The sequence below is a fragment of the Taudactylus pleione genome, unplaced genomic scaffold (assembly GCF_031769625.1).
Source record: "Taudactylus pleione unplaced genomic scaffold, aTauple2 ptg000086l, whole genome shotgun sequence".
Classification (NCBI taxonomy): Eukaryota; Metazoa; Chordata; class Amphibia; order Anura; family Myobatrachidae; genus Taudactylus; species Taudactylus pleione.
Genome location: NW_028284488.1, coordinates 6802164 through 6829194, shown reverse-complemented (window position 1 = coordinate 6829194; position 27031 = coordinate 6802164). Strand labels below are relative to the sequence as shown.

Sequence of the window (27031 nt, the reverse complement as noted above, 5' to 3'; positions counted from 1 at the left end):
CAAGGGTGGGTTATTAGGTGGGTTAGAAAGTGATTAGGCCATCTCTAGTAAATATAAGTCATATAACCAATCAGCATTTCAAGAGAGAGTCTGAAATGTTGTAAAGTGCAACGGAACATGCTGGCACTATACAGTATATGAGAAGCAAATAATTATCTAAAAAGGACTAACCACATAGAACAACATGAAAAACACACAGTGAAACCATGCTGGAAAAAATGGCTACAGCATTGGTTCATAGTATAAAACAAGCAGTAATAAATCAATAATATCATAAATTGATGCAATAATGAATCAGTACATCAGTAAAATGATAAGGACTAACCACATAAAGCAACATGGACAACAAACAGTGAAACCATGCTGAAAGAAGTTGCTATCGCATAGGTTCATAGTATCAACAAACAATAATGAATAAATTAATCAATGTCAAGAGTTAATGTAATAATGAATCAAAACATCGGTGAAATAATTATTAGCTCATTTGATCCAAACATATGATGGTGTTTGGTAATCATGCATTGTTGAAGCACCAAATAAGTTAGAAAGGTGCTATTGTAGTGAGTACCAATCTTAGTGCTGAAAAGTTGCTACAGCAATGGTTCACCATATCAAAATTAAATCGTCAAATCATCGATGTCGTGGCTAAATGCAACAGTGAGCCGATATATCGGTGAAAAAAGTTTTTTTACTAAATCATTATTCATGCATATAGTCATATGATAATCATACAATATAGGCTCCCAACAGGCAGAAGACGCGCGTTTCCTGCCTGTCGGGAGCCTCCCTTGTGCACGTGGAGACTCCTGTATACTGGACACTGCCGCTGCCGCACTGAGTATCAGGTATCTTCTCTGTCATTCCTAGGAACATCCGGACTACACCGCCTCATATAATGTTCCCACTGCACTGTTATGCGACATCAGTGGGGTGAGGTGTGCTACTTGTAGCTCCAGGTTTTGTCTTCCTATCTTTATATCTTCTTTCACTGGCACTTTCTTTATGGGAGCTCATAGACCCATGAATACATATTGAGAGATCTTCTGCTTATTTAGGTGCAGGGGACTCTCTGTCTCCCTGCCGTTATCACTGATCTGTCAGTCAATTTCTATAGGCATTTCCACTCCCTTACTGTCCCATCATTTGCCTCCTGTACTTACCTATACGGCAGGCTTTAGGTGGAGCCACATAGGAGATTAGTGGATGCCGACTCTTTTCACTATTCTCATACCCTCATGGTACATGTGGTGGGTACGCTCATATCCTATTCAATACGAACTGTAAATGGGATATAGAAGCAACTTATCCCCTTACCTTAAGTGAGTGGTATCTGTTACCCGATTTATATATTCTTTCTTACTCAGTGCGATGATGTAACTATTATAATTTTGCTGGATAACAGTGTTATATCATTTTCAATACATTATATTTATTATACATTTTGGATTTTTTGATATGATACGATTAGTACACTGTTACAATAATTATGTGCATGTCATTATGGCAGATTCATGTTCCAGTATTTACTTCAGATATTTATCTGTTGAAATTTATCTGTTTATTTATGTTTTATTGAGATTTTTTCACCTGCAAATCTCGAGTATTATATTGTATGATTATCATATGACTATATGCATGAATAATGATTTAGTAAAAAAACTTTTTTCACCGATATATCGTCTCACTGTTGCATTTAGCCACGACATCGATGATTTGACGATTGAATTTTGATATGGTGAACCATTGCTGTAGCAACTTTTCAGCACTAAGATTGGTACTCACTACAATAGCACCTTTCTAACTTATTTGGTGCTTCAACAATGCATGATTACCAAACACCATCATATGTTTGGATCAAATGAGCTAATAATTATTTCACCGATGTTTTGATTCATTATTACATTAACTCTTGACATTGATTAATTTATTCATTATTGTTTGTTGATACTATGAACCTATGCGATAGCAACTTCTTTCAGCATGGTTTCACTGTTTGTTGTCCATGTTGCTTTATGTGGTTAGTCCTTATCATTTTACTGATGTACTGATTCATTATTGCATCAATTTATGATATTATTGATTTATTACTGCTTGTTTTATACTGTGAACCAATGCTGTAGCCATTTTTTCCAGCATGGTTTCACTGTGTGTTTTTCATGTTGTTCTATGTGGTTAGTCCTTTTTAGATAATTATTTGCTTTTCGTGTATCTATTAAAAGTTATGTTTTACTGATATAGACAGCTATACTGTGCCCCAAAAAAACGAGAGTACTTTTTTTCGTTCTCTTGTGCTGTGTATTTTGCTCTCTTGGGAGCACCTCCTTCTTTGAACATTATTGGGTATGTCCTACCCTTTTACATGACGTTTTCAATATTGTAGGAGTTTAGCCTGTCGCATTAATATTTTCACCTTAGTTGGTACCAGTGCTTGGGGTTTCCCTTTCCCTTTCCCTTATACTTACTATACAGTATATGTTAGCAAGTAAATGATTTTCTAAAAGGGTTATACAAATGATCTTTTGGACTTTGATGTGACATATAACTTTTGCACAGTGCTCTGTACTGCTCTGCACCTCACGGAAATATTTTAATTTGTAGAGGCAACTCCTACAAGCAGAGTGGAAATGAGCACTGAGCATACTATCATGGCACAGGTGTGCAAAACCAATCACTTTGCAGGGTGCATCAGGGGTACTTAACTTCTAGTGCTGGCAATTCCTCGAGAAACAATGCCACTATTTACCATCAGGTACCAGCTTAGAGTTGCCTGCTTATTAATTGAATTGTTCTGCAGCTACAATGACCCTGGGAGGGTATGAGAAGCATGTACATGGTACACGTACAGAGCTGTGGCCAACAGGGCCATTCCATGGGCGTGGGAGGTGTTACTATGAACCCCCCATAGTGCTCATGGCAACAACTCAATTATGCTTACAAAGGAACTTGGGCCTGATTCAGCAAGGATCGCTATTCTGCTAATACGAACTTAACCAGGGGCGGATTGGGATGGAAAATCAGCCCGGGAAATTTCTGGTAGCAGCCCTAATGGTGGGGGGTCTGTTGAGGGTGCGGGGTCTGTAAAGGGAGGCGACATATTCCATCCTCATAGAACTTGATTCTGTGATATTGAGTTGAATGCAGTTGCGGCTTTGATTGCGTCTTTTGATGCAGTTGCGTCTGTGACTTTATGCTAATGCCACTACAAAGCCCTTCCCTGGTGTCCAGCCGTGCGCCTGAATGTACAAGGACTGAGACGCTAAACTGTCAGTGTGTACAGAAGCTGCAATCATGCTTTGTGCATCTTTATACTCCACCTTAGGTCCCAACATTGAAACTTGCATCAGCCATACGCTAGGTGCAGATTATCCATCTAAGGGCCTGATTCAGCAAGGAACGCAGTTGCTAATATGCGCGCATTCGGTCAATTGTTGCGTTTTGCTCAAGCGTATGTATCACAGTGCGCGTGCGCGAACTAGCAATTGCCATGGGAACTGCGATTGCAGAGGCTACGCAGACCCAGAGCAGAGTGATTGTGGGAAGTGCCTTTTGTGGGTGGTGACAGGAGGGTGGTCGGGCGAATGCAGGCATTCCAGCGTGTTTCAATGCCTTTGAAGGTGCGTGCATAAATTATCTACTGCGTGGCCATAAGCAGCCATAGCACTGATAGCGTGCATGGCTGTTAGCAATTTCTGAGTAAGGTCAGGGCTTGTGTGAGTGTGCATATGGCTCCGATGTTACTCGATCTTACAGATTGTTTCGCTATGTTGCCCTAGTATACGGATGTAAGGGGAAGTGGGCGTCCTTATGTCTGGCTGCATTCGCAATGTGAATGCACACATTTAAATAGCACCGCTGATATTTGTTTCTTTCACAGATCACGTTGTACAGTATATTGTTCTATGCACATTTTGCCGCTGTTGACTAATGTCCTGAGGAAGGTCCTATATGGACAGAAACATTGACACACCAATGGATAATGTAATGTGATTGACGGCTGCTTTGAAGCCGTGAAATAATAAACAATATGTTTTACTAAAGTGACTGTGGAGAGTGCCCTTGCCCTATATATTGGGACTATACATATACAGTCAGGTCCATAAATATTGGGACATTGACAGAATTTTCAGAGTTTGGCATCTATTCACCACCACAATGGTTTTGAAATGAAACAAACAAGATGTGCTTTAACTGCAGACTTTCAGATTTAATATGAGGGTAATTACATCCAAATCAGGTGAACGGTATAGGAATTACAACAGTTTCAATATGTGCCTCCCACTTTTTAAGGGGCCAAAAGTAATGGGACAATCAACTCAAAAGCTATTTCATTGACAGGTGTGGGCTATTCCCTCGTTATTTCATTATCAATTAAGCAGGTAAAAGGTCTGGAGTTGATTCTAGGTGTGACATTTGCATTTGGAATCAGTTGCTGTCAACTCTCAATATGAGATCCAAAGAGCTGTCACTATCAGTGAAGCAAGCCATCATTAGGCTGAAAAATCAAAACAAACACATCAGAGAGATAGCAAAAACATTAGGTGTGGCCAAATCAACTGTTTGGAACATTCTTAAAAAGAAAGAACGCATCGGAGAGCTCAGCAACACCAAAAGAGCCGGAAGACCACGGAAAACAACTGTGGTGGATGACAAAAGAGTTATTTCCCTGGTGAAGAAAAACCCCTTCACAACAGTTGGCCAAATCAAGAACACTCTTCAGGAGTATATATGTATATGTGTCAAAGTCAACAATCAAGAGAAGACTTCACAAGAGTGAATATAGAGGGTTCACCACAAGATGCAAACCATTGGTGAGCCACAAAAACAGGAAGACCAGATTAGAGTTTGCCAAACTACATCTTAAAAAGCCATTACAGTTCTGGAACAACATCCTATTGACAGATGAGACAAAGATCAACTTGTACCAGAGTGATGGAAAGAGAAGAGAAGAAAAGGAACTGCTCATGATCCAAAACATACCACCTCATCAGTGAAGCATGGTGATGGTAGTGTCATGGCGTGGGCATGTATGGCTGCCAATGGAACTGGTTCCCTTGTATTTATTGATGATGTGACTGCTGACAAAAGCAGCAGAATGAATTCTGAAGTGTTTTGGGCAATATTATATGCTCATATTCAGTCAAATGCTTCAGAACTCATTGGACAGCGCTTCACAGTGCAGATGGACAATGACCCAAAGCATACTGCAAAAGCAACCAAAGAGTTTTTTAAGGCTAAAAAGTGGAATGTTATGCAATGGCCAAGTCAATCCCCTGACCATCAATCCGGTTGAGCATGCATTTCACTTGATGAAGACAAAACTGAAGGGAAAATGCCCCAAGAACAAGCAGGAACTGAAGACATTTGCAGTAGAGGCCTGGCAGAGCACCACCAGGGATAAAACCCAGCGTCTGGTGATGTTCCAGACTTCAGGCTGTAATTGCCTGCAAAGGATTTGCAACAAAGTATTAAAAAGTAAAAGTTAGATTTAGGATTGTTTAGTTTGTCCCATTACTTTTGGCCCCTTAAAAAGTGGGAGGCACATATAGAAACCGTTGTAATTCCTACACCGTTCACCTGATTTGGATGTAATTACCCTCAAATTAAATCTGAAAGTCTGCAGTTAAATCACATCTTGTTTGTTTCATTTCAAAGCCATTGTGGTGATGAATAGAGGCCAAAATATGAAAATTATGTCAATGTCCCAATATTTATGGACCTGACTGTATAAAGATATAGATATCTATATATAGATATCTAGATAGATAGATATAGCAAGTGGCTGGGTGGCACTCTAGATGTGTGGGTATAGGGATATGTTCGGCATCCCGGCGGTCGGGGTGGCAACGCTTACATTACCGGTGCCGGCACCAGACCGCCAGTATACCGAAGGTAACTAGCAGGGTTTGGGGGAAGGTTAGGGTTAGGCACAAGGGGAAGGATTAGGCACTAAGAGGGGGAGGGTCAGGTTTAGGGTGCAGGAAGGGGTAGGGTCAGGTTTAGGGTGCAGGGAGGGGGAGGTTAGGTTCAGGCACTAGGGGGAGGTTAGGGTAGGGAGAGTGTGTGTATACACACACACACACACACACACACATATATATATATATATATATATATATATAGTGGCTGATGGGCTCAGCAAAGGCTTATGGGATGAGCTGCTGCGGCTGGGCATGCGCAGCAGCTCCCCCGGTGGCCATTTTTGTTGTTTACTTCAGTGAGCTGACCGATCGGAGCTGAGCTCTGATCACATCTGCCCGGCCACTAGCAGTTGAGCAGGGGTGAGTGAAGGAAGTGCGACAGCCACTGAAGGGAACACAGGGGCCGGCCCAGCGGGAACCGGCCCGGCAGCCCAATGCACCCCTGCACATAAGCCAGTTGCTAATATCAGCGGTGATATGCAAATGTTTGCATTAGTCGCCACTGCGATCAAAGTTCCGATCGCAACGGCTGATTCGCGCACGCACACTGTGACGCATGCGCAGTGCAAAACAATCGGCTAATTGCATGCGTATTAGCAAATGTGAGGCCCTCTGGCCATAAGTATAATTAAGTCAACACATGATCCTATTTATCATAGAATGTATATATGTTCTGGTATGAGCAAAAGGTTCAACCACATATTCATAATTATTTTTTTCAGTCTATAAATAATTTAATCTGTACATATTGGTAGATAATTCAATAACACTATATGTTGCTTTTTATAACCTGACCTTGCCTGTGTTTTCTTGTAGGCATACATGTCCATATCCTGCTATTTGAATTTATACTTTGTGCTTCATCTATGTTTGACTTTCTCATACTTATGAAGAATTAAGCTTGTTTTTGGCCCTTATGTAATAGCCTATGAGTCGCAGGAACTACAGTGTAGCACAACTTTGATAATTTAGCCCAAAGATTTCAAACAACAGTAATTTCTAAGGCAAAACCAGGTATTTTCTTTTTACCTTATTATTACCTTAATTATTGCCGCTTTAAATCTACAGCCTAAATCGCTGAAATCTCGCCAGTTCCTGCAACTCTCAGGCTATTAGACAAGGGCCTTTGTGTGTGTACCTATGTTGCTATACAGCACAAGTATGGTCTTTATAAACTCTTCTTTTGTGAGCTTGTCTGTGCTTAATAATAAGTAATGTGCTTTGCCTATACCTGGCATGCATTTGCATGGTGAAAGTGTTCTAGAGACAAAAAAGGTGGAACACATACATCGGGTTTGTCAAGTTGAAGAAATTATCTTTCAAGTGAGTTGGAAGACCTAGAAATATAATATAATTATCTAATATGTAAGAAAGAGCATTGGATGCAAAATACATTCATCTGTTTTCCTCTTGAATGAAACCAATGTCCAAGCTAAATTCCCTATTTGTCTTGTCATAACAAATTAATAGCATACAATGAAGTAATGGCATCTGTTAATATCACAGCAATGCTAAAGCTCCGTATGCAGGAGTCTACGTTTAATGAGGTACACTGACACAAGCATTGGAAGTAACAGCTTATATAGGGCAGCAAAATGTTGGAAATCTTTTTTAAATCTGTTTTGCAGCAAGAAAAATTTTTTTTGCTGCCAAAGCCTAAATCAGTGGATTCCAATATTGAAGTAGATCAGAGTCAGTGTATGCCTTTATGAAGGGTATATTGCTCTAGGAATGTCTATGGTACAGTAGTTCTCAGAAGGAGTCAGACAGGCCCTATTAGAGTTGCTATTTTAGACATCAGAATGATTACGCTATCTATATGGCTTCTAAAGCAGAACAAAGAGGAAGAAATGGGCTGTATTAAAGAACAATTACTAATTACAATAGTACACCGTCTCTCTAACTATAAGACCACCACCATTCTGTAGACCCTTAGGGGGAGATCTATCAAACCTTTGAGAGATATAAATTGGAGAAGTTTGCCATAGCAACAATCAGCTTCTGTCATTTGATAGATTGTGCTAGATAAATAACAGTTAGAAGCTGATTGGTTGCTATAAGCAACTTCTCCACTTTATCTCTTTCAAAGGTTTGACACATCTCCCCTTCAGTGCCTCAGCAACAGACCTTCCTCATACCGAGGCTGCTGCTACTGGTAGGATAATTTCAAATATCACAACTGCTGACATCCTGTGTCATTAGCAGCTGACTTATGGTGTTCATAGTCATAGTAACATGTTATTAAGAGTGGAGATATATTCTTAACTATTGGAATTGCATGGGAACATTTACACTAGCGAGTGAAAATGATGTGCGCTTATTGTCGCCTTATAACAGCAAAGACTGTTAACATCCATATTTTGAAAATAAATTAGGGAAACTGAACTGCACAAAATATTGGAAAAACAATGTGCAGTAAACCAAACTTCTGTAGTAGATAATCACCTTACTTCATATAGCAGATTGGAGAAACAGAGATGTGCGGGGCTGAGTTCTCCAGACAATGGTATCCAGGCAACTCAGTGAGACATCTCTCTACATCCATATTGTCACATATTTGTTAGATTAGGCCATATCACATTTCTGAAGTACATGACAAAAAAAAATAGTCCATGAAATGCAAAAAATACATTTTAAAGTGTCTTCCTGTAATGAGTTTCCCTTTACATGTCACTACACAATATGCACTTTTGTGTAACAATATGGATGCATGTTGGACATTTCTACCTCACAGGCTGACCATTATTATTACTCAAAGTGAGAATAAAAAAAAAAAAGGAGTTTAAACCATTGTTCTTACTTTACTGTATTTAAAGTTCTAAGATATTTACTCCTCTTTGGGATTATAAACCATGGATCTTCTTCAAGTTAACCATTACATGTCGCTTACAGTCTCTTTAGTATAAACACAGAGGTGTTGACGAATAACAATTCTAACTTTGCCTTTCATTTACTGTTTTGCTACAAGCCCCCTCCATTAACAACGTGCAATCCTAGAGACTGCTTGTTAACATAACATTTTTGTTTAAATCACACAGGACCAATCTTAAACACAGTCAGATGCTCAAATGTAAGCCAGAAAGGAACCATTTCCATTTATATGAACAGCCCACAACCTCTCCACAAGCTATAAAGCCTGCAAATTGGTGCTAGCTGTATGTGACGTAGGACACTGCTGGCATCCATCTACTTGGTGTAAACCATTTGGCTCCCATATGGGGAGGCTGCTACAGACACAGTGGGACTGATGTTTCCTTTACCTTTGTCCTTGGATTACCTGTTCAGTGACAGAAGAAAGATGTTGCATCCAAGCAAATGACCTAATACTGTATTATACCATTTTATAGCCATCAATGGCTTTGAATAAGCTTCAATAACTGGATTCTGGATAAAGTTTTAATCTTTTTTTTAATTCTTGCATTTTATTTTGTTTTCATATCCAACTCTGATTGCACTTTTTCCAGGGCCCATTTTAAACTTTGCTTTTGTTTTTATGAAGATATTGACCGGCGCTCCATACGGTCTGGGGGCAGACTCTGTCTCCCTTTTGCAACTTGCTGTTACAACAGTGGATTGTTTATAAAACTAAATGTTCTGGTAGCAAATTGTATTGTTCTCTCTGGAGTGAAATGTCAGGATGTGCTGAGATTTGTGAGGCCTGTGCCTTAATGCAGTGATTTTACACATTGCACAGTACAAAATTCAAAGCAACTACACAAAGTAATCAGCATAAGAAGATTGTAAAGTATTGTAATTTGCATTAATTATTGACCATTTCTGTCTGATAAAGCTCAGAGATAATTGTACTAATAAGCATGTCTTAGGGAATACTGTTTAAATCGTAATACTAATGAAGGTTAAACACCTGAATTATATTAATCACCATATGGCAGACTTAACAATTTTCAGAGTGATTAATCGATTTTGAGAACATTAGATTTTCAGTGTACACACTAGTGATTTATTACACCAATCTGAATGATTATCTGTCCTAACACATCATAAAGTGACATTTTTAATTGAACTATCAGCATAAATGTTAGACAAATGATTGGGAATTTATAGACACTGCAAAATATGCACAGTAACGGCTCATCGTATTGGAGGAAGTTGTATAGTACGGTAGGTCAGATCCACTCATCCAATCCTACTGGTTTTGGAAAGATAATCGGCCCCAGGTGCAGAGTAAATGCTCTGAGATTATTGGACTGAGCAGCCGAAAACCGGCTGATCGGCCCGATGATTGAATAGTGTGTTCTACTGGGAACTAACCTCAACTTGTTTATTAAAGGTTAGCAGTTGCATGGTGAATTTCTCACTAAAATTTTTAGATATAAACAAAATCCCCTAGTAATAAAGTTAATGTAATTCATTTCTTTCAGTGACACAATACATAGAATTTAGATTATAACTCCATATATTACTGAGTTTCAAGGTTACAAAGTGCTTATTATTCTGATTTGTCTGAGATCCAAATTATGTCTGTGAATCAGCTCTTTTACTCTTGTCTAAAAATTAAACATTCCTACACAAAGTCCGATCCGAGCTGTCAGGCACTCAGACCAAATGGCAGGATAAAATGGGTAACCATTAGTATGGCTGGATAATGACCACATGCTTGTTGTTCAAATGTTCCATGCATACCAATCAGTTCTGATCAAGTTGGGTATGGGTTCCCGGCGGTTGGGATGTCGCCGGTCAGAATACCGACAGCGGCATCCCGACAGAATCCCGATACCCATAGGTAAGTATATTACCACTAACCCTAATCCCTACCCTTAACCTAACCCTCCTTCCCCGGTGCCTAAACCTAACCTCCCCACCCAGTGCTTAAACCTAACCTCCCCCTCCCTGCACTCTAGACCTAACCCTCCTTCCTTAGTACCTAACCCTAATCCTCCCCCCTAGTGCCTAACCCTCCCCTAACCCCCGATACTTACCTTCGGGATGCCAGCGGTTAGGGTACGGCTCCGGTATTTAGACCGTCAGCATCCCGCACACCAGGATACTGACTACATCCCATTCTGATCAGGATCAATAGTCTTCTTGGGCCCAGAGTTGAAATTAATTGGGGCAAGTTGGCATGAAGCCACTGCATGTATGGACGTGCAAATGATATTTTAGTTACAAAAAAATCAAATGAGTGGAAAATGTGAATGTTGTACAAAGTAATATTAGAACACAATGTAATTAATATATAGTATGGAGTGCAATATACTTGTGCAAGTAGAGTGTTCATTGTTCATAGAGAACCCACCCAAAATAGCTTTAACTACCACCAGAACTGCCGATGTGACTGCCTTGGAGCATAGCAGTGAGGCCTAGCCAGGAATGCCCATCACCTTTAGAATATGTGCTAACTGTTCTCAGAAGAGAGGAGTAGCTACTCAATGCCACCCCTTCCTCCCCTCCAATTTTGTAATGCATAGGCAAACACAGTGGGGGGGGGGGGGGGGTTGGCTGCCTGGAAACCCCCCTTCCTAGCCCACACCATGACCACAATAGAAATAGTAATGTAATAGAATTTTACTAGTGAGTGCTGCATCTTCTTCTCAGTATCACAAATGACATAATTAGCACCATCTTTTTGCATGTATCAGCCAGTAATAAATAACCTTTGCACCAACTAGGAGATCTGGAAACCATGCACTGTTAGGGATGTACTGCTATAGAGCCCAATATGTACATATATGTCCAGGGCAGTGCTAGGTTATTCTGCTGCTCTCCCAGACTTTCTCCAATACTCTGGAATGGTGCTCACATCTAAAATAAAAACATTCTGCTCAGGCAGGAGGGGCCTACTGCTGCATCTAATGGCTTACTGTGATCGCTGGTCCTTTATATGACGGAATTATGGCACACTATATACTTTGTATGACGCATACTAAAGCTGGATAAGTGCTAATTCTGCCATCTTCATGGACTGGCCACACTCACTCTAAAATCAAGCATTTGGAAACCCTCCTCTAGAAATCCTGCGTTTGCCACTGTAATGGAACATAGTGATTGTGAGTTATGCCACTGTTTATTGGGTCAATTGCGAAAAAATAAAGTTAATATTGGTTGTGCTTACTATCACGATTTAAATATTAAAGTGCATGTAATTTCCTTCTGTCTGGAGCTCCTACAATTTTTAAATTGAAATCTGAACACACATTTGACCCAATATTGCCTGATCTCCAGAACTGACACAGGACGGTACTGAGTAATGTTAATAAAATAACCTTTTGTATATGCATGCATGAATTTACAATTTGTTACTGTTACTGCATTTGCGTCAAGGGCACTATGGTAGAGTAGTACTTTTGCACCTAAACTATATTGTTGCAACAAATGACATTAAACAGCAGTAGACACCAAGATGGAAGTAAAAATAATGGAATGATTGCCTTCTAAAGGGCTTCACATCCTGCTGTGAATGGTAAATGTTAGGACATTGGGGATTCCAGTGCAATGCAGGTGACAGGCTGGTGATTTCACTCTTCTGAGGTTATTCTGTGTTTTGAAGTTGTTTACCTTTGAAACTCGGCAATAAAATCAGACAACAATGGTATATTACATCTGGTGCGCATACACTGACGCTGAGGTTGGAAAGACACTGCTTCTGTCTCTCTTACCAGATGGGAAATCAATTAACCAGTGTGTCATTCCCCCATAAACCTGATTGTTCTAGAGGAATATAAAGTAATAGATTAACCTTCATAAAATTAGATCTCATAAAGATTTTACTGTTGAACTCATTAATGTTAACAAAAGCTCATTAGACTTTGGATTGTAGCATAAACAGACGAAAGACGCCCCTGTATATCACACTGTTTCATAGATGAACTCGTCATTTGTCATTATCAATATGCTTTGGGTTGTAGAGTGCATGTCTAATTTTGGATTAGCCTGCACATATACAGTACTTAAGCTACATTATAAAGATTGTGACTGAAACACAGAAAAATCATGTATGGTGTCCACACTGACAGCTAAGCTTTTCATAAGTTATAGGAATTTGAGAAATAAATATGCCAACATCATTTTCTCATGCTAACATGTGAACTATAGGAAAGAATAGGTGGCACATCATAGAAATAAATAGCTCCACAATTCTATATTTCCCAATCAGGTTTTTCAAGTTCATTTGGATCACAACTTAAAAGTACTTGTGATGGCGAATCAAAAATGTGTTATGTGCACAGTTAAACCCTGAACTGATATGCATATGATAGCATATGCTGCTACATTATACCTATTGCCATTATTATTAAGGTATTTACTTTTTCTTTTGGTCAAAATATATGAAATAACTTTCAACAGTTGTAGTTACCCCAATGTACCCTGAGAGATGTATGAGATCACCTCATGTGCAGCAAGTTGACTCAGTAGTTTATGGTGTCTGTATATACTACTTATGCCATAGGTATATGGATGTTTACTGAGTGACACAGGTCCATACCAGCAACAATCATATATCACATTTTTCTACAATGACTTAAAACATTAATTAGGGGCCAGTTGAATTAGTCATACGGGGGGGTGTCTCAATGGCAAAGGCACCTCATCTTGCCCCCCTGGCAGCCCGAATTCGCCCCAGACTTGCTTTTTTTCTGTTCACAGCCCTATGAAGCTCTGAACAAAAATCATCAGTGAATCTGGAGTAACCGTATGTGCTGTATACAGTATAGTCGCATTTACTTGCAGGGCAAGCCGACTCACCCCTAAATGAATTCCCCCATAAGTATTAATAAATAAAATGATTCAGGTTTAGGACACAATTCTTGCCAATTTCTTCCCCAGATAGCTCTAAATATAAAATGTGGGAAGTATGATGTATGATGTTACACATTCCGCTGTCACTCCACAACACACTAAACTATTGTATTGTGAGAGAATTATATAGACAAGACCAGTGCAGGAGGTTAAAAGATAAATGTATTGTGAATGGGAGAGAAGGCAAATAATGGTAACTCTCACATCAGTTTCATAGAAACTAGGGATGTGCAGGCTCGCATAGGTTCGAGTTTGCACGTTGAGTTCGGATTTTTCCCTCCAAAAAAACGGAACTCAGAAAGAGGCTAAACGTCATCTTACATGGACGAACATCAACATTCCTGGACAAAAGGAATGTTGATGTTCGTCCATGTAAGATGACGTTTAGCCTCTTTCTGAGTTCCGTTTTTTTGGAGGGAAAAATCCGAACTCAACGTGCAAACTCAAACCTATCCGAGCCTGCACATCCCTAATAGAAACTACAACATTCAAACTCTTAAGGGGCACATACACTAGGCGATATTAATGACACAACATCGTAATCATGCAATCGCTCATTAATCATGCACAAATCATGCACTATAATGTCGGAAAAGACCAGCGGTACGCTCTCCCGCTGGTCGTTTCCGACATCAATCATCGCCCGAACATGCAGGTCAATCTGCCGATAACGATAGATTGGCCATGTTCGGGGATGATGGAGGGTGCCTATGCTGAATGACTAATCGTTCAGTGTAGGCACTGCAGGGGATGGGAGACGACAGTACGATTACGATGTTGTAAGCGTACTGGCTTTCCCTAGTCGGCATGTGGATGTGCGCCTTTACATTTCTATTAGACAAATAGGACTTAAATCAATGTTTACAGGTAATATTTCTTATTATATAGCTCATATCCTAACAACAGAAAGTTCCAGTTTCCTCCACACAGAGAGAAACAAAGGAACATGTGTAATTTTTTGTTTTTTACTTATATTTAATAATAGATTAAGTTTGTTAGGTTACTGTATGTAAAGTAGTAAAAAACTAAGGTGTATATTTACTAACCACAGCTTGTCAACAGTCCTGCCTGTAGGATTTAATGGTATTAATTAATAATAATTGCCCTTTTAAGTCCTGCTGCCAGAATTCGCGACAAGCGCTGGCTTTGTATAGCTGCAGTTTAGTAAATATACCTGAAAGGGTGAAAACAGAAATTTCCTCCATAGGATTTCCTTGTTTATATTAATTCTAAAGTTTATTGAATAAACTGGGTTAACAATAGGTTATTTTTAAGCAGAACCATGTTAATATAACAGAACACGCTGGGAAAATTCGAGTTAGAAGGATGGTCGAAGAGCAAGAAAATATGGTAAGGATCAGAATGTGTTGCTGTATTTAAATCATTGTTACATAGTATTGACATACTGGGATGTTGCATAATACTGATTTCAGGGCATGAAAGCCAAAGAGTACTTGCTGTCTAGTTTTATTACTTAATGAGGATTAGCATGTAAGGCAATTAAAGAGTTACAGCATGTTCATATTTGCATATTTCTCCGTAAATAACACTAGTTAAAAATAGGGGGTTAAGGAGTTGTACATGTTTGATAAATACCCATATCACTCATACTGTATCTTGTTTGCAACTGATGCATACTTTAACTCAGAATTTAATCTATGAGAATTTAATGGTTTTTTTTAAACTGGCCAAAATTAATTTTACAACTTTTTGCAAAGTCTGTTTTTAACACAGTAACACATTTCAGCACTATTCATAAGTCACCAGCAGAGGGGAAAGAGAGATAACCTTCTATGTTAGTGATCAGATGAGTGCATAAGATTTATTTATGTATGACTTTATAGTACAGTATATGTGATATATGCATCAGCATATCACAGAGCAGGAAAATCAATACAAACGTGCTTTTGTGTGCTCATTTTCCTAATGCATGTTATTGTCTTAACTGGTGATAATATCTGCTGGTTTTAATATTTCCATTTGTGTTTCTAAAAGTCCTACCCAGGGACACAGGGAGGAAGACGGAAAAAGGTATGTAATAATTCAGTGTTATACAATGTAAGGCTGCATGTCTACACAACAAAACTGTGCCTAGTAATGCAGGCAGCAATAACCAGGTCCGTAGCTAGGGTAGTGCGGCCGGTGCCATCGCACAGGGCGCCACAGGTCAGGGGGCGCTGTTTGGGCCTGTCAAATTTCTGTTTATTATCATTCTCACTTGTAGCTTCCTCTTATTTCATCCCCAGCATCTCCTGGCCTCTCCTATCTCTTCCCTGGCCCTTCCCCATAAGTCCATTCCCCTTTTTTGGGTGCATTATGTCCTTTTGAAAAATGAGGGGGGCGCCAATGCTCTTTCTGGCACAGGGCACCAAAAAGTCTAGTTACGGCTCTGGCAATAACTATTATATTTTCAAATTATGTTCCCATCAGAGTCAAGAGACAGATGAAGAAGGCCAGACAGAGGCACCCTCCAAGAGAGATAAGGTAAAACACAGTGTTTTCTTAATCTCAACATGTATAACGTTGGGTACACACTAGATGATGTGTGTACCCGGCCGACACACGATGCGATGAATGACATATTGTGCGGTCATTGACACCACGCAATCTGGTGAACGACCGCACGATATGTCGTTCACCAGCCACCTCCACAAGCGTGGGGTCGTTCATCAAACGGACAGATTGAGCAGCATGTAGGCTCGATCTGTCGATGCGCTGAATGATCCAGCGGGAAAATGGTGCGTACACTTGCCGGCATGGATTATATGTCTGCCCAATTCGCCGGATCGGGCGAAATATCGTCCAGTGTGGCCCTAATTTTAGATTGAGCTTATTTTGCCCTCTGACTCCCTCTCAGGTTCCTTTTCCTACTTGCCTCCCTCTTTTTGATGCCAATACTGTAATCTCTTATGTACCACAAGTCTGCTTTTTTGTTTACTACTAAGTTCCAAGAGTTACAGTAATTTTTAATTTTCTTCTTTTCAACATAAATATCAGCCTCCGTTTGCAAAGTCTCTGAGTAGAAAGTTTGGGGAAACAGTGCCCTTCTCCATCTTGTTATGCATTTACTGTAACCAGAAGACACTTACGTGCTTGTTTAAAAAATAAAAATAGATTGAACCTGTCTTCCTCATTTACTCAATGTGGATCTCCAAGGTGAAGCAAACTTTTCAAAAAAGAGGCCAAAAATGTGAATCCTACTAAATTTGAAGTCACATACAATTTAAATTAGGTTCATTCCTGCAATTTATAAAGTTGCATGCAGAGCAACTCTTGCAAACCCCTAAACAAGTACATTTAAGAACAATTTATGAAAACTATTTTACAGTATATACAGTATAGCAATAAGTACCTTGTATTTTTGTTTTAAGTCTGAGATCACCTCAAAACTTAACATGTTAAATGTCCAAATAGAAAGCACTTACACATCTAAAAAAAACCTGAAATGTAATTGATATTGCTTTTATAATTTGTGTAATCTTTTTTCCACAATAATAGGAAGGAAAACGACGTTCAGGACCACAGAGAGACAAAACACAGAAGGTACTTTCTTGCATATTACCTTGAACAAGGCACATGTCCTTTATTTTCCTTTTAAGTGAAATTATCCATGCATATATCTTAAAATCTTTCACATCCTTCTTCATATTTTACCCTACTTACACAACACATACTGTATGTGTAGAAATCACAAGTATGCACTTTTTTTGTTTCCTGTTTTTCCCTACAATTATAGACACTACTAGATATGTTGCATGTTGTTGTATGTGAGTTCTGCGTGTCTTCTTTTTGCTAGTAAATGTGTACTGTACAAAGATAATATCCAGACTTTGGAACTATGTATAGCTTACTCAGTTTTCAGAAAACAGACCTGACATATTTTTTTATAGCAACAAGCCCCATTGCCATTTCACAATTGTTCCAGAAGAGAACACACACATCTATATATTAATGGGAGATAACCATTTCTGGTTTATGCAATCATATTGCTCAACATTTTATTTGCTGTATCAGAGCTGGCTCCATATGTGGGATTTTGAAGTTGGTGCATATGCAATTAATATATGATAATTTTTTCTTGTTTTACCAACACAAACTGCATCTGTCAGTGTAATAAACAGTCAGATAAATGTATCAGATTGTTCATATCTCTCTCTGGTAGGGTGAATCTGGGGACCCTGGAGATCCTGGTACTCCTGGGCAGAAGGTAAGAATAGCTTTTAAAGTTCTCCTCAGTCAGATCTTCAGAAACTCTTTTCTAGCTAGCTAATTACTATCAACCGAGATTGCAGATGAATAGGGGCTAAACACAATATAGACAATTAAATATTTCCTGCGATTTTGTTATTGTTTACTTCATCATCCTTGTGGGCTGACATATGCAAATTATCGATCCATGAGCCAAAAAATTGGCAGATTTTTCATTTAAGTTGTATAGTTTGTGCTGCCAATATCGGGACCTCCACTGGCAGAAAAATCGTTCTGATTGTCAGTTCGACTGAAAAATTGCATAGTGTGTAGTCAGCCAGTATTAAGATGTAGGTTCAATATACCTTCCTTTCTAAGGGGCAGATTCAGTTAGCCACAGGTTGAGTCACTCGCTTTGTTCTCCCATTTTTGCTTGGGTTTCTATCATGTGCTTAGGTTTCCTACCACAAAGTCCAGAAAATATTCTAGTAAGTTAATTGACTTCTAACAAAAAAGTGAGTGTTAGCAAAATCACACTGCAAGCTCCAACACGGCAAGGACTGATGTGAATGACTAAGAATTTTAAATAATTGCCCCCCAATATTTTGGGGGGAGTGACTCAACCTGTGGCTGCATTAATCTCTGCACAACTATGTAAAATGCTTTGAACCAAATTGGGATAAAGCTGTTTTGTAAATATAGAAGCATTTTACTAACCTATGTCTGTAAATGTCTTCTTGGCAAAGCTATACTATGTGAAGCACTGTACAGTGTTTAAGGAATTTTATTGATTAATGTTATTTGAACGATGAACGATTTATCGTTCAGTCGTTCAATTTATCTGATAATGGATAGGCTCTGATCAATGATAATGCGCACTCCCGCGGCCGACAAATTTTGTCTTTTGTCTCTCCAACATGTTGGTCAATTATCGCTTATCACTGACAGACATTAAAAATATCTGTCGCGGTAAACAACGTACGATATTTTTAATGAAAATTAATAGAAACATTAAAAAAAATCCACTCCCTGAATGATGTCATGCAATATCGTTCGTCATTCGTCGTTGGCAAAAATCTGTCATGTAAATTACAGATATCTGTCACCGCAGCCCCAGGAATTTTCAAGGGATAATCTTTTGTCTTTCATCTTTTGAAAAAGATCTGCTAATGGATAGGCCCCTTTACTTTACGTTCATCTGTCAGTCCTACTGTATTTGGACATTTGTGCTGTAACCAGTTCTCTAATCCAGCAATTTTTCAGGGAGAAAAAGGAGAAATTGGTGAAAAAGGACAAAAGGTAATACATTATTATACATTTGCATTTCATAGGTTTTTTTGTGTAAGTTATATTATTTAAACATGAAATGCAAGATGATGGGGGGTGCAGAGTTGTTGGCAAGAGGGCCTACATTACTGTACGGAAAAATAGCTTATTTCCACTCATATGCACAGCCACATCTCCAGAGACATCAGCAGTGTTTGTGTCTGGTTTACAAGTGATCAGTGTGTATTTGCTCCTGCCCTGTATATACACACCTAACAAGTGAATATGTGTGCTTCTTTAGGGCTGAATGAACCTCATTTGCGTAATCACACCTGTACTGTATTCAGCCTTGGTTAGAACGTCCCTCCTGTCCCACCTTCTAGGTGCAGGTGAGCGTACGTTGCAAAATCATTCAGGTTTGCATAGGCACATATATGTGCTGCCACCTATTGGGCATGCGCAGAGCAATTTCATGTAAGCTGAGATACACAAACTGGCGTATGTCACACTCTGCAACTCTGCATCAGGCCCAAGACCTACTCCCCAAAGTAGAATACCAGTTCCCAAGTGCTAATGTTTAGGAATAGCAGTTTCCCAGGATCACTAAAGACAGTGCTTTAGGCTTTGGGCCTGATTCAGAGCTGGATGCTGTAGAACAGCCTCTGTGCCTTTGTATGCAGCAGCTGTGCTACAATGTGCAAAAGCTACAGGAGGCATCTTCAAGTAATAGGATACCCACTGCCGGCTTCTTTAATCCGATGCTGCATCCGTAGACGCAGCCATGGGATCAATTGCGTGAGCATTGGACATCTGAGTAATCCCCAAGTTACTCAGAATGGCTGTGTGTTTCACACTGCCGGGGCCAGTGAGGCTGCATCCAAGGACGCAGCCACTGGCCTTGAAATGCTCAGAATACAGGACCAACTCATCCCCATTTTCTGGGATGCTGACTGTCATCACCCCTTCCACACCACCAAATGGCTGCAGCATGTCAATCATTCTGCGGCTTAGGTGGCACCATGACCATTGTCACAGACTCTGATCTCATGATATGGTCATTTTATGAAGGCTCAGTTCACTGTATGATAATGCTGATGGGGAAGTACACGGGTTGGGTATGAGATCCCGGTTGTCTGGATGCCAGCGGTCAGAATATAGACAGTGGCACCCAGACAGTGAGAATCGTGACACAAGTAGGTAAGTGTCCTAATCCTAACTCCTAACCCTCCACCTAACTGTAACATTAACCCACCTTTCCTGCAGCCTAACCCTAACCTCCCCCCCCAAAGCCTAACCCTCCCCTCCAGCAGCCTAACCCTAACCCTCTCTATGGTGCCCAACCCTAACCCCTAAACCTAGCCCTCCCCTAACCCTAATACTTACTATGGCGATGCAGGCGGTCGGGATTCTGGAGCTGGGATTCTGGTACAGTATTCTGAGAGCCGGCATCCCACCTGCCGGGGTGGTGACTACATCCCAAGAACACGTGAGCTGCTGATTAAAATGCTATTTGATTCCTCTTGCTGGCAAAAATAGCTTATTTTATATTTGCAATGTCATCTTTTGCTAATTCTTTGAGAATCGGTAAACTAGAGACCTATATTCAGGGAAAACAAATCTATTTCCTTCACTGAAATGCAGGTAAAGAAAATTTTTTGTCACAGTCATTATTTTTCTTTACTTTAATTATTGAGATAACTCAATGATTTTATTATCCATTATGATATTCCAGGAAAGGCAAGGGAGTAGAGTTCATTCTCTACTATAACATATTGAGATGTTTTAGTGAATATAATTACATTTAAACCTAAGCAAAGCTATGGACCTGACATTATACAGAAGTTGCTTAGGTGATCTACTATTGTCGAGTTTGATAAAATATCATTATATGTTTTAAGTGTGTGGCTTCTATGTCATATCCACTAATTGATATCATACCCCGTATTTACCTAACATGTTTGGTTACGTTCTTTTAGGGAGAGCCAGGAGTTGGCTATAGAGGACCAGTGGGGCAGGCCGGACCTCCAGGTATTAAGGTAAAATTTCAGTGGCTTAACTACAATGGGTGCAGGGTGTGCAGGTCACTGATTGGTTCCTGAGTCCAGGGGGGCCACAGCGCACATCCAGCACCCAAGTTGTTCAATATTCACCTCTCTGGAGTCCCACATCGATAGCAGCATTGCTGTACAAATCACGGGGAAAGTGGTTCGGTGACCATTTTCCCGGCAGTCTGCACATGCGCAGTAGAAAAATCACAGGGCCTGATTCAGAACCGGACGCTCTGACCAGAGCGCTCGCTCTGAATCAGGGCCCTCCTACCTAAAAATGGAGCGGCCACATGGCCGCTTGCATAGCTGTGGGTGACCACCCACAGCTATAGCGAGCGGCCAAAATGATGGTCGCGATAGTCAAGACCATCGCGACCATCGGGCTTGCGACGAGACCCTGCTGTAGGGTCTCGCTGCCGCAAGCCCTGGAGTGCTTTTGGCTCTATCAGAGCCAAAAGCACTCCCACTGACATCACTAGTGATGTCAGTGGGGCCGGCCCCAGATGGTAGGCGTTCCCATGGGAACACCTCCGTCTGGGCAGCAACGTCCCCGGCACGCCCACCAAAGGGGGCGTGCTGTCACTCACCATCGACAGCACGCCCCCTTTGGTGCGAGACCCATAGCGACAGCTTGGCTGTCGCTATGCGGGTCTCGCGCATGCGCACGACGGAGCACCCTCCGTCGTGCGCATGCGCACTAGGGCGCCATCGACCCGCTTGCGAGCGCACAGCGTTCGCGAGCGGGTCTGAATCAGGCCCTCAGTGCCAGAGTCTACTCACTTGTGCTACCAACTTGGGAGGAGTAGCCTGGATGGAGATTACACATGGGCCCCCTCCTCACTTAATACGACCCTGTAAAGTAATGTTGATGTGTGTTTAACACTATCAGCATAGTACTATATACCAATAGTAATAGTTGCTTATTATTATGTTTAGCAAGGCTGCAAGTGGAGCAGTTTGTGACTTTTATAGAAGTGTGAATGTTGTGGTGCATTTGGCAGGAGCTTCAGCAATCAATATACCTCAACTTGAGCAGTGACTTCCTGTAGGTGATGCTGGCTTGTAACTCTGAGGACAAACACCAATAGCAAAGGGCAAGAGTGGGTGACAGCACATACAACTCCAAGATTATAATGTCCGTACATTTATTTGAAGTGCAAAGCAAATAGACCAGCAACTACAGAGCAAATGACCACAAAATTATATTTTTTTTTAGTAAAAACACCAAGGAACTGGGTATCAAAGTTGTTTTCAAGTCAATGGTGCAAAAAGCACAGGCAGCAGTGCTGGAAATTTGTTCAGTTAGATGAACAGCAAACAGACAAGTGCATGTGCAGCACCAAACCAAAGGGCTATGGAGGCACATTTTTCATCAGGCATAGTTTGTACAGTATGCAGTCATCCCATACACAACTAGGTTAAGGCTAATCGTATCTAAGTGGCATTTACTGATCATCTTCACCATGTGTTGCAGCTGCACTTTACTGACAGCAGGGGTATCTTCCTGTATGACAGTGTCCCAAGTCCATAGACCACATGTGATCATTCTGTGGTTGATGAGTTTGTCAGTGATATTGTCCTTGTATCATGGACTTCTCGGTCACAATTTCAATTGCGCAGTTATGGAATGTTGCCTGTTACAGATTCTTCCACATTTACTGACCTGAGGAAGAATGGTGCTTAATCCCTCTTGCATAAGACCAGCCTTTGGAATACTCAGAGCCACTGTATATATAAGCTGTATGGGCAGCATGTGATGGCTCAATGCCCTTTTAAGTATCTTTAAAGTGATGTTTAATTTTTTTGTCCACTACCTTTACAGTGTTTGCTCTTTGACAGACCTAAAATCTCAAAATGTCATATACATTACTTCACAACACTGGAAATCATAAATAAAATCTTTGATTTACCTTTCTTTACATATAATGTAAGCTAGAATTCTGCATTCAATATAGCTGCACAAATACTTATTTAATACATTTTCTGCCACAGGGTGAGCCTGGAGAGAAGGGAACCCCAGGGCCACAAGGCATCCAAGGAATCCAAGGAAATGCTGGTATCTCTGGATCAATGGGAGAGAGAGGTGCTACAGGGTTATCTGGTCCCACTGGGCCTTCTGTAAGTATACTGTAATGTTTTATGGACATTTAAACACAGTGCATCGTTTTCCATATAGTCTTTTTAAATATTTAACTCTCCTGTTGAATTTTGTTAGCACTTATTTGCAATTATTCACTCTCTATGACAAATGCCATCTTCCCTTGGTGACTTGCTCACAAAATAGTATACAACAAATTAACTGCGCGTGTAAATAAGCCAGTTCTACTATAGTAGGCTTTTGGGAAGTTTAATTTATGTGATAGCCCTTAGGGTCAGTGCTTTGTCCAGTGGGTTTTTAAATAGTGATGTAATGCTGGGGATGGTGCAGTTGCTGCGTATTAAACATTTGATTAGACAGATAAAGGGTGCATTCATTGTTTGTAGTTGTCACAAAACTTGGCTAATGGTGTCTTGAAGTCTGCAAGTGTGTGGAGAGAGGGACAGTCCATTTATTAACTCACACACAAAAGGGCAGGACACCTGATAACTCTGAGATTACAGCTATTAGGTACTGTACTATGGGATTCATGTATTGTAGATGGATGAATTTGCGCTCTGAACATTAGGAGACAAGACGAATGCATGGAAAAGCGCACTGATATGAATAAACCATTTCACTTCCAATAACCGTTGTGTATGAAACAAACATTTTACAGTCTCCAGTGACTTCATTGGCTGTCATGACCATATAGACTCTAAAGAAATACATAGTAGTAATATAATTTGTGTATAGGGTTACTGAAAACAATTCACATCTGATTGGTTCATGGTTCATCAACATTATAAACTGATCATATTTGATCTTTATTGTCTGTCCATTGCCCTCAAAAGAAATATTAAGGGGTTGATGTAATTAGTCAGTGTGGCCGTGAGGGGGGTGAGCAGCCATTTCAACGACGTGGAATTGCTGGCAATGGCACCTCATCTCTCCCCCTCGGTGCCAATATTGCCCTAGACTCGTGGAAATTTGTAAACAATCCAACAGAGCTGCAAACAAAAATCAGCAAGTCCTGTTAGTGCGGCATAAAAGCCTATAGCAGAGGTTCCCAAACACGGTCCTCACGGCTCCCCAACTGTTCAGGTTTTATAGATACCATGGTTGAGCACAGGTGCTTAAATCAAATTGACTGAGGTACTAATTAAGTCACCTGTGGTCAACCATGGATAGCTCTTAAACCTGAACTGTTGGGGAGCCTCGAGGGCCACGTTTGGGAACCTCTGGCCTATAGCATACAGCATATAGCCGCACTTATACACTAGGACAGTCTAATTGAATCAACACCATAGTGTGTATGAAGAATACACAAAAAATTATTGCATCAGCATAGCATAAACTGCTTTATCTTTCCACCAGATAACTACAACATTTGCATATTGGTAGACTGCAGTGACAGTATTTCAGCTGGATCTCACTGGATGTTTGTGCTCATAAAATGCAAATGTGTTGCTCTGGTAATCTGATAATGCAGACATTTTACTATTCCTTGCATGTACATTATCTCAGAAAGTGAAAACGCTCTACCTGGGAAATCACCTATTGTAGCATAAGGTGACAATGGTGCGTGGAGAGACATGTGGCACATAACAGTACTATGCTCTTCCACTTCAGGTCCTACTGTCAGAAATCCTCCACTTCCGTACGCTGTATAAAATTGTTTCTAAAGTTAAAACGGATCATGAAGAATGATTGTGAGATAAGAATGAACAGCTTTTATTTTCAGGGGGAACGAGGAAAAAGAGGCAAGAATGGGAACCCTGGACCAGCAGGTATCCCTGGTCTTGTTGGAAAAGAGGTACAAAACTAAACTGTTTAAATGAGAACAGCTGTAACCTGTCACCAATACTAACCTGACATTCAACTATCAGTGTTAAAATATTTGTTTCTTCAAGTGTATCAAAGCTGTCATGTGTAACATGTAAGTCCTTATAGCTAATCATGCAACCATCATCAATAATTAACTTTTTTTTTTTTTTAATAGTACATTATTTTAAAACTACCTATACACCATGCTTCCCAAATATTCTTGACCTTATTGCTTTACTTTTCTGTCTGGTCTTTTAATCTGTTTTATCAGTTTCTTCACCGACATATTCTACCTAATGCCAATGATATTATGAGCAGAAGCTGATGGCAGAATCAGTAGCTGTTCTAGCAGCTTATACAGTAAATGTCCCACACTACTGTGCTTTTAAAATAGATTGGAAAGTTCTATTCTTAAAAACAGTTGTTTACAATTTTGGATAGTCTAGCAGCCACGAGCAGTCTCTCACTGCAGCTCAGTGTGCTGTGTGTTGGGCTGCTGTGAGGGAGGGGGGGGCGGCATCAGACCCGGGCCCCCGCCAGGCACCTCAGGAAACCCGGGCCTGGGTAATTTGTACCCACTGCCCCCACTCGGCGCCCCTAGCCCTGGATACCAGATCGCTTCACTGGGAGGGTAAGCATACATTAATTATTACTTAGCCAAGCTATATATTGCATCGAACTGATGCAATATATAGTGAAAAGTAACAATTAATTTCCGCAAAACTTCATGAACAGACCACACAGTGCAGGTTTATGCAGGCATGCAGAGGTGTAGCATGTGGCTAGGGTACAAGCGTGCTATGGTGCCCCTCCAAAAGTGTGTGCTATATAATATAAACACTATATATATATATATATATATATATATATATATATACACACATACATAAATATAAATGGCAGGGCAACACATACATACATACATACATACAGGCAGGCAGGGTCACACATACTAGAAAACAATATATAAAAATCCTGCGCTCACAATTCGGAAAAGTGCTGCTCAATAACAATGTGGTCCCCACCACATAACATATAAACATAAAAAACAAAAATAATCAAGTGCTTCTTTGTCTGGGATATAAAATGATTTCATACAGTCTCCAAATGTCCAACGAAAAGTCCTATATATGGAATTTTCTATCTTCTACGATTATCCTTGCTTCAGTGTTTCATGTAGGACTTGATAATTCTTCCCCTTAATAGGCAGTGAGGGTTTCCTCCTCTCTAGATAATCTTGACGTGGATGTACAGGTGAATCCTAAATACCTCAAAATATAATCATGGCAATCATATCAGCCACACTTTGAGAAGGCTTGAAGCCGAAACGCGTTAGTGGCTGAGAGGACCGTGACTGTAAGGTAACCATACCAGACTATGAGGGGTCATCGGAGGTGATTTGAACCCGGGTACTCAACCACCACCCATGTGATGTCTCTTGCCTTGGTTATAAGGCCCTTTATGGTACATGGCCATTTTTACTTTTGGATTGTTTAATGTTTACAAGTATCATTAAATATATCGGATTTACACTATGGTTGTTCTTTTGCCATGATTATATTTTGAGGTATTAAGGATTCACTGTACATCCACGTCAAGATTATCTAGAGAGGAGGAAACCCTCAATGCCTATTAAGGGGAAGAATTATCAAGTCCTACCTGAAACACTGAAGCAAGGATAATCATAGAAGATAGAAAATTCCATATATAGGACTTTTCGTTGGACAATTGGAGACTGTATGAAATCATTTTATATCCCAGACAAAGAAGCGCTTGATTATTTTTGTTTTTTAGGGTCACACATACATTCATACATACATACACACATACAGGCAGGATCACACATACATACACATACAGGCAGGTTCACACATGCATACATACATACACACATACAGGCAGGATCATACATACAGTACATACATACATACACACTTACAGACAGGATC

At 40.2% G+C, this 27031-nt stretch overlaps 1 protein-coding gene across 3 annotated transcripts in view; it reads left to right on the top strand.

Moving 5' to 3' along the window:
- LOC148529144 (uncharacterized) overlaps positions 1-27031 on the top strand; it is a 486130-nt gene that overhangs the window by 280524 nt on the left and 178575 nt on the right. For 2 of the 3 annotated variants that reach the window (XM_088468692.1, XM_088468691.1), the window contains exons 70-78: positions 14952-15026; positions 15672-15707; positions 16107-16160; positions 17175-17219; positions 17839-17883; positions 19128-19163; positions 21107-21166; positions 23171-23296; positions 25000-25071. In XM_088468692.1, coding sequence (XP_088324818.1) covers positions 14952-15026; positions 15672-15707; positions 16107-16160; positions 17175-17219; positions 17839-17883; positions 19128-19163; positions 21107-21166; positions 23171-23296; positions 25000-25071 — 549 coding nt within the window. The remainder of the gene's footprint in view (positions 1-14951; positions 15027-15671; positions 15708-16106; positions 16161-17174; positions 17220-17838; positions 17884-19127; positions 19164-21106; positions 21167-23170; positions 23297-24999; positions 25072-27031) is intronic. The other variant, XM_088468693.1, reaches the window with a different exon arrangement.